This window comes from Erinaceus europaeus, chromosome 2 (assembly GCF_950295315.1).
Source record: "Erinaceus europaeus chromosome 2, mEriEur2.1, whole genome shotgun sequence".
NCBI lineage: Eukaryota > Metazoa > Chordata > Mammalia > Eulipotyphla > Erinaceidae > Erinaceus > Erinaceus europaeus.
Genome location: NC_080163.1, coordinates 132,683,315 through 132,692,637, shown reverse-complemented (window position 1 = coordinate 132,692,637; position 9,323 = coordinate 132,683,315). Strand labels below are relative to the sequence as shown.

At 42.4% G+C, this 9,323-nt stretch overlaps 1 protein-coding gene across 2 annotated transcripts in view; it reads right to left on the bottom strand.

Annotated features, from left to right (window-relative positions):
- Positions 1-1,611: 1,611 nt before the first annotated feature.
- RFWD3 (ring finger and WD repeat domain 3) overlaps positions 1,612-9,323 on the bottom strand; it is a 36,616-nt gene continuing 28,904 nt past the window's right edge. For both annotated transcript variants that reach the window (XM_007527595.3, XM_060185169.1), the window contains 3 exons: positions 8,728-8,942; positions 7,037-7,248; positions 1,612-4,189 (listed from right to left, as the gene is read on the bottom strand). In XM_007527595.3, coding sequence (XP_007527657.1) covers positions 4,046-4,189; positions 7,037-7,248; positions 8,728-8,942 — 571 coding nt within the window. In that variant the 3' untranslated portion in view covers positions 1,612-4,045. The remainder of the gene's footprint in view (positions 4,190-7,036; positions 7,249-8,727; positions 8,943-9,323) is intronic.

Sequence of the window (9,323 nt, the reverse complement as noted above, 5' to 3'; positions counted from 1 at the left end):
GAGAGACAAAGAGGAGAAACTGGGCTGGGGAGACAGCATAATGGTTATGTAAAGACTTTCATACCTGTGGCTCTGAGGTCCCAGGTTCAATCCCCGGCACCACTATAAGCCAGAGCTGAAAAGCAGGGGGGGGGGGGGAAGAGGAGGAGGAGGAAAGTAGAGTGGAAACTATAGTATTGCTCCACCATCTCTATAGATCCGATTTCCTCCAGCATCATTCATCATGTTCCCAAGTGGTGCTGGTAAAGAAATGCTCCACTCAGTGAGCTATTTGTTTTTTTTCTCAATTCTTTTTAAATCTTTATTTATTGGATAGAGACAGAAATCAAGAGGGTAAGGGGAGATAGAGAGGAAGACACCTGTGGCACTGCTTCACTACTTGTAAAGCTTTCTCCCTGCAGGTGGGGACCAGGGGTTTGAACCTGGGTTCTTGTGCGTTGTAACGTGTGCTCAACCAAGTGTGCCACCACCCGGCCCCAAGCTATTCATGTTTTAAGTGTAGAAATACTCTCAGAGGGGACCAAAGATAGCTTACTGGGTAGGGTGAATGTCTTGCCACAGTGTTCAAGTCCTGGTATTACATGTGAAGAGTCATGGCACTGAAGGATATTCCAGTGCTGTGTTCTCTCTTCCTCTGTCCAATTGGGGGGAAAAAAGTTCTGAGGCTAGATGGGGAAAAAATATTAGTCTAGGCTGTTTTAGAGACAGAAATCAAGGGGCAGGGGAGATAGTATAATGGTATAATGGTTATGCATAAAGCCTTTTTTTTCAAAAAATATTTATTTTTTTGCCTCCAGGGTTATCATTGGGGCTCACTGCACTATGAATCTACTGCTCCTGGAAGTTTTTGTTACTCTTGTTGTTGTTGTTGGATAGGATAGAGAGCAATAGAGAGAATAGGGAAAGACAGGTACCTGCAGACCTGCTTCACCTCTTGTGAAGTGAACCCCCTTGCAAGGGAGCTGGGGGCTCAAACACCGGTCCTTGAGCTTTGCACCATGTGTGCTTCACCCGCTGTGCTACCACCCGGCCCCATTTTTAAATATTGCAGACAGAAATTGATACAGAAAGAGACAGCTGTAGTCCTGCTTCACCACTTGTGAATCTTTCCCCCTGCAGGTAGGACCACCTAGGTCCATGTGCACTGTGAAGTATGTGCCTAACCAGGTGTGCCACCGCATGGCCCCCATAAAGCCTTTCATGCTTGAGGCTTCAAGGTCCCAGGCTCAATCCCCCATACCACCATTAGCCAGAGTTGAGTAGTGCTCTGGGAAAAAAAAATTTGCTAAATATCATTTTTCTTTCAGTAGAAATTTAAAGCTTTCTTCCTCTGTAAATTGTAGGACTCTGAACATTGGATATGACAGTAAACAGACAACTGGCCAATGTAGAGAGATTTATAAGAGACAAACATATAACTTCCCGTTAGTAATAAAACACTTGCCAGATAAAATCTCAACCATCTCATCAGTTGAAATAAAATGTTTATTTGGTCCAGGGACCATCCTGTGTAACTCAGACTCAGTACTACTGGATGAAGAACTTTTCACAGTTTGGGATTATACCTGTTTCTGCAACTGACAGTCAAAACAGCAAAAAGACAACAGGGGATGTTCCACATAGCAAATACTTTATTTTCATATTAACATTAAGACACAAACATTAAAAACAGAACACAGAAATTCCACTGTTTTCAAAGCAGGTACAAAGGATATATACAACAGTGAGAAATCTTGAATTTTCTTAAGTTCACTCAAACGAGAAAACAATCACAGAGATAGGGATGAAGTGAGATGGTAGGGCTGAGCTTGGCAGCACACAGACTAGAGTTTTGGTCTACAGAGGTTGTTATCTTACACCAGGCACAGGGAGGGAGTTAAGGTTGGGAGTAGGAGGAGATGAAGTTTCTTTTCTTTGGAGAAATCAATTGCAGCCACAACTGATATGTATTTCTAAAATATCTAAATTTACTGGAATGCAAGAATTGGCAAGATTTGAGATTCATCTAACTTCCTTTGGTTCTTATAATTTAGGAAACTAATCAACATCAGGTGAGTGTACTTCAACAGTATTTAAATCCTAACCCTGTCCCTGCTAAAGAGAAAGGCAGTCTGGGTATAATCACTAGCACTTCTGAAGAATTCTGCCATTTAATTAAAATCTCTGCTTCTGAAGCTGTAGGTATGGACAGTTGTTCTGAATCATCAACATATCAAAAGGAGTTATCTCCTCTGAGAAGCAGTGGCTCCTTCCCAAGCCATGGATGAAAGATGTCCTAAAATAAGGCACAACTGGAGGTTACGCAATAGTTCATCCTGTACAGTATGTACCTTGCTGTACATGAGGTCCTGGGTCTGAACCTTCACACAACATAAGAACACCACAAATAGCACCAAGTGTTGGTGGACAGGTGCTGTAATGTCTCTTCTCTGTCTTTCTCTCTCTCTCATCTCTCAGACAAAAAGACTGGGCCAGGCAACCTACTCAATAATATTAACACACGAGTGAATGAAGCACTGGATTCACTCCCTAGTGTCACATTTTTTTGGGGAAAAAAAAAAAAAGCATGATTATAACATGGAACTTTGGGGGATTAATATACTGATATGTTGCAACAAACCTTTGCTAGTGAGAAATGCTAGAAACAGCTCATTTGATGATAGGTCAGTTGTTTTAAATAAGCTGTTTTCAGCAACAGCCTGAGCAGTTTCTCTTAAAATAAAAATGAGATTAAAAAAAAAACAAAAAAACAGAGCACTGCTCAACTGATTTATGGTGGTGTGGGGGATTGAACCTGGGCCACTGGAGCCTCAGGCATGAGAATCTCTTTGCACAGCCATTATGCCCATTCACTACAAATGACATTTCTGTAACACTTATTTAAAAAAAAGGGCACTGAGAGCCCATACTTGGGGGCAGCAGCAGCTTAGCAGAGTATCCTTGAAATTCACACAGTTCTCCATCTAGCCAGTCAACCCACAAAATATTTTTAAAGTTTGGAAGGGAGACAAAGTAGAGGAATTTGGGACCAAACATTGTTTTACATGGGGAAACTTCTACCTGGAAAGTCCAAGTTCATGAATGTAGACCCACTCCCACTTTAATACTTAGCTTTATTCAGATAAGAACTCTTTCAAAATATTGAAAAACAAACACACAAATGAAACAAAGCTACCAAGCCCATCTGTTTTCAACAGCATTCTGAAAATGTTTATCTTTTTAAGCCTCTCCTGGTTAGCTCTTTACTCCCAAAGTCTAACACTGAGAGAGACTCAAGAAAGAGCTCCCCCCTCCCACCCCACCCCTGCTTTAGTGAGAGGAAATAGGAGTGGTTTACAAGGCCATGGCTTCCATAAAAACTATCCTGAGAACCTTGCTGGCTAGGAAAAAAAGGTCTTCCCTACTGCTTAAGTAACTGGAACTGGTACCTTTGAATGACTCTACTATATGATGAATTTAATGCACTTGACATTAGAAAAGGCCTATTAGAGCCCATCAGTCATCTTCATCAATGGGTTTTAAGACCAAGTTACTAAAAGGTTATCAGTTTGTAAAGTCAAATTCTAAGGTTCTATAGTTCTCTTGTGTGTTTCACAGATGACTTCTGCATTCAAACTGCTGGAGATGGTTTGTCTCTTCAAGATATGAGCATGGTCAAGTCAAATACTTCCAGTACCAAGACAACCCAGTGGGGTATCACATCCTCCAGAAAATGTCAGGTGCACACATAAAACATATCCCAAATGACTGCTGGGAGATGATACTTGATACTCTGAGACCCAGCAGGAAAACTGATTGAAAACAGACTCTCAACAAAGAATCACAAAGGCTTTAAATGCAAGAAATAAATACAGCAAACACACCATCTGTAATATTACAAAGACCTAGTGTCCCAGAATCATACTAAACCAAAAGAACTGTGGTCCTAAAACTTCTAGGTCATGATAATAAGCAGGGACCTTATCTTGTTCAGGACAATTAGGTACCAGCAGATGTTTGACATTATCCAACAAAATGCCTGATATACTTCAAGACCATGGTCAGATTACTCCCATTTATAGATGTGGACTGTCTTCTCTGTTAGAGTAGCTAAATAGTTGGAGTGGTTCCCCTCAAAGGGGCAGATGTCCAGGATGGGCTGATTAGCTGTCAGACTCTGGAGTAAGGAGCCACTGCTAGCATCCCACAGCTAAAGAAAACAAAGAAGATAAATGTCAGGAGTCATTCAAATCAGCCTGGGGTTTGCTTTCTTGATCATAGAGAAAATTTCAGATGAGCGCCACAGAGAGACAGATGGGGGGGGGAGGGAGGAAGGGGGGAGGGGAGAGAGAAGAAGAAGCAGCAGCAGCAGCAGCAGCAGAAGAAAACAGAACAGAGAGGAGAGACAACAGAACATCACTCTGACATTTAGGATGACAGGATCTTGACCTCAGGATCTCATGCTTGGAGTCAATACCTCATCCTCTGTGCCACCACCTAGGTTGCATCATTTTTTTAAAAAAATATTTATTTATTCTTTTTCTTTAAAAATTTATTTTCCCTTTCGTTGACCTTGTTAACATTGTTGTGGTTACTGATGTCGTTTTTGTTTGATAGGACAAAGAGACATGGAGAGAGGAGGGGAAGACACAGAGGGGGAGAGAAAGACAGACACCTACAGACCTGTTCCACTGCTTGTGAAGCGACTCCCCTGCAGGTGGGGAGCCAGGGGCTCGAACCGGGATCTTTATGCCGGTCCTTACGCTTTGCACCACGTGCGCTTAACCTGCTGCACCACTGCCTGACTCTCAAATATTTATTAATTATTGGATAGAGACAGAGAGAAATGGAGAGTGGAGGGGAGACAGAGAGTGAGAGAGACACCTGCACCCCTGCTTTATCACTTGTGAAGCTTTCCCCCTGCAGGTGGGGACCAGGGGCTTGAACCCAAGTTCTTGTGCACTGTAGTGTGAGCGCTTAACCAGGTGTACCACCGCCTGGTCCCATCAACAGTTTTAAAAGAAACTTCAGAGAAACACTGTCTGGATGGCAAAGGAGACCATCACTAACTGTTATGAAGCTGTACAAGGCTGGCATGTCCAAAAATACTTAACATATGGCCTCATGTAGTATAATGAACAATTAGTCTACCTGTGAGTGAATATCTACTATTCATTCCTGCAATCTATGTGCCAGGCACTATTCTAGACCATTTCCTTCCCTCCATTCCCCTCTCCCCTGTCCCCCCTTTTTTCCTGGTTGTCACTAAGGCTTCACTGCTCCAGATACTCTTTTCAGAGATATATATGGACAGACATACACACAGAAAGGGAGAGAAAGAGGAGTTGGGCGGTAGCGCAGCCGGTTAAGTGCAGGTGGCTCAAAGCCTAAGGATCCCAGTTCAAGCCCCTACCTCCCCACCTTCAGGGGAGTTGCTCTGCAAGTGGTGAAACAGGTCTGTTGGTGTCTATCTTTCTCTCCCCCTCTCTGTCTTTCCCATCTCTCTCCATTTCTCTCTGTTCTATCCACCACCAACAACATCAGTAACAACAACAATAATAAAAACTACAACAATAAAACAGTAATGGCAATAAAAGGGAATAAATAAATATTAAAAAAGAAAAGAAAGAGAGATCACAGCTCTATCAAAGCTTCCCCCAGTACAGTTGGGAACATGCTGGAATCTGAGTTGTACGCATACTATCCAGGTGAGCTACTGCGCTGCTGCTTCTTTTCTTTACTGGGAGGCAGAAAGGAAGTGAATCAGAGCATCACTCTGGTATATGTGACACCAGGGAAATGAACCCTGCACCTTGAATACTTGAGCGTCCACCTCTTTATCTATTGCACCTCTGGAAGTGACAGACTGACCCCCACATTGTAAATGCTCCAAACATTTCATCTCTAGCTAAACTGATGAAAATGATCACTGAATCAACATGGATTTTAGATATATTATGTATTTATTTGCCACCAGAGTGACTGAGGAAGCTTGATGCTTGTATGACTCCACTATTATGGTGATGATTCCCCTACCCCTTTAATTTTTTTAAAAATTGTATTTATTTATTTATTGGCTAGGCAGCCAGAAATCAAGAGGGAAGGGGAGACAGAGCCAAAAGACAGAGAGACACCTGCAGCCCTACTTTACCACTTGTGAAGCTTCCTGCCTACAAGCGGGGACCAGGGGTTTGAATCTGGGACCTTGTGCACTGTAATGTGCACTCAACCAGGTGTGCCACCCCCCTCCCCCCCCGCCATGCTAGTGACAGAGAAAAAGAAACACCTGTGGCACTGTTCTATTATCACTTGTGAAGCTTCCCCCTGCAGGTAATGGCTGAGGGCTTGGACCTGGGTCCTTGTGCAATGTAACACGTGTGAGCTGAGTGTGCCAGTGCTTAGCCCCCAGATATATCTTTTTTTTTTTTTTGCCTCCAGGGTTATTGCTGGGGCTTAGTACCTGCACTATGAATCCACTGCTCCTAAAGGATATTTCCCCCCCTTTTGTTATCGGTTATTATTATTGTTGTTGTTATTGGATAGGACAGAGAGAGGGGGGGAGACAAAGATAGACACTTGCTTCACCATTTGTGAAGCACTCCCCCTGCAGGTGGGGAGCCAAGGGTTCAAACTGGGATCTTTTTTTCCTGGTCTTTGAACTTTGTGGAAATGTGTGTTTAACCCACTGCACTACCATCTGGCCCCCGATGTCTTTTTTTTTTTTTTTTTTAAATTAACCAGAGCACTGCTCAGCTCTGGCTTACGGTAGTGCAGGGGATTGAACCTGGACTCTGGAGCTTCAGGCACAAGAGTCTCTTTGCATAACCATTATGCTATCTACCCTCGCCCCCGATATATCATTTTTTAATGTTCACAGGCCTAGGGGCTGGATAGTGGTGTAGCTAGTTGAGCACAAACATTATAGTGTGCAAGTACTTAGGTTCAAGCCCCTGGTCCTTCCTTCACCTGCAGAGGGAATGCTTCACAAGTAGTCAAATAGTGCTACAGGTGTGTCCCCTCCCCGCCAATTTTTGTCTTTATTAAAAAATAGCCTCACCAGGGCAGAATTTGATGCTTCATCCCCATGACACACCAGGATGCTGCCACTATTCTCAGGGTTTTGGAAAATGGCACTTTTGGTCAGTAGTTTGCAAGTGGGTCCTCCAAGGAATGTCTGTACAGGATGGCAGGAGCAGACTGGCTCTCCAACATCATTCAGCTTGTAGGACATTTCCATCAATACGCTTCGTATAGTGTTGTGATTTTTATCTATAAGATATAGAGATCAGTGTTGTTCCATGAGGGTGGTTCAAAGAAATAAATAACAGTACAAATGGAAAGCAGAACCCTAGACTAGGATAAAGTAAGTTATCCACAATAGGTTTTTGTGAGTGCTTGGAACGAACTACTCTTTCTATAGTAAAATCATACTTTACCAGACCTCTGCTCGGATTTTTATCTTCCTTAACCCCTTAGACTGGCTGAAAGTTAATTTTTCCCTTCTTTCTACTGAAGAACTAAGTCATTAGTCCCTGATATCCTACTTTTTAGAACTGCTTAAGCAATTTTAAGTCCAGTTGAAGTATTAAATCTTTTTTCCTAACATTGACTCATGAAATTATAAGCTAATAGGGATATAGTTTCACAGCATTATTACAGAAGAGGGACCATACCTCTGGTTCTGCTTGGAGACAAACAAAAATTACATAATAAATGGTACCTGGGACCCCTAAGCTTTTCCTACAAGTCTCAGCAAATCATAGCCTCACAGACAAAGCCAAATAAAGTCTGCTGGGGAAGTTTCTCAGCACAAATCCAAAGTGAAATGGTTTTATCTAGCAGGGGCCAGGTGGTGGTGCATCTGGTTGAGTACATGCTACAATGTGTAAGGATCTAAACTTACTCAAGCTCCCAGTCTCCATCTACAGGGGGAAGCTCTGTGACTGTTGAAGCAGGGCTGAAGGTGTCTGTCTCCCTCCCTATCTCCCCTCCTCTCAATTCTGGCTGTCTACATCCAATAAATAAAGATTAATAAAAATGATTAGATCTAGCTACCATATGTATTATGCTTGACATTAAAATGTATCTAGCTACCATATGTATTATGCTTGACATTTAAATCTACTTGACCATCAGTACAGTTTGACCAGAATTCAGATCTAAATTTGTACCTTTCAGGATAGAGAGAACCTATGAATTGAAATACAGTTTCCTTTTAGAAGAGCTCTACCTCTGCTTCTGAAGGCATTAAGAAATTCACAGTTGTCTATGTCCACCATGTATGTCCCTCTATTTTCCACCAATCCTTGTTGGTCCAAAGAAGGCTATCCTTATCTGGGCCTTTGTCTTATTTTTTACATTTGTATATATTTTAATACACCACCACCACTACCCACATGCTTACTGAACTAGAGCCTGACGCATGGATGACAAATATTCTATTAACTGATTGGTCTATTTTCCAGCTTCCAGGGACTTTCTTTTAAACTGATCTAAGGGGTAACTTAAAGGTTTCAAGAGCAGGCCTCCTTACTGTACCGCTGCTATTTAGTATTATGTTTTCACTTCCTAGTAGTAACTGGCAGAATTTGTCCTGCATCACACAAGTAAGGAAGATTCTATGGACGGACATGGAGTTAACATTCTCATGTAATAGCAAAGCTGTAATCTAACCCAGGGACACTTAGAGAGGATAAGCTTTCTTTCTCTCCATTCAAAGAGGTCCCATAAAGACATCCAAATACTTACCAGGTCTGTAAGTCACAAGGCAGTGACGAGTACTGCCTTCTGTCTGAAAGTCTACGCAGCCCCCTGGCTCCAATGGCAGTACATGAGGCCAATGAGTAAAGCCCAATTTCAGCTCCCAGAAAGAAGCACTCTCCAGGGTCCCAGCCAACAAGCCACCATATGGAAATGCAGCTGAGGCAGCTCTGGGTAAGTATGACAGGGATACCAGCGGGCATCTGAAGGAGAAGGAAACCATAATTGATTATAGCACGTGAACTACTCCAGACTCCATTAATAGGAGCCCTTGAGCACATTCCTGCCCACTGCTATAGAAGTTAAAAATTTGTGGGCCACTATTCTCCAACACCTAATAAAAACTACCGTAACAATCTATAGAAAAACTGCATACACAGATGCAAGGGGAAAACTTTGTGAGTGGCGAAGCAGTGTTGCAGGTGTCTCTATTTCCTTCTCTTCTATCACCTTCTTCCCCCTTCATTTCTGGCTGTCTCTACCCAATAAATAAAGATAATAATAATTAAAAATTCATACATAGTATTCTGTGCTAACTTTCAGGAGACATAAGGTATATAAGAGAAAAAAAGCCATGGAATTTT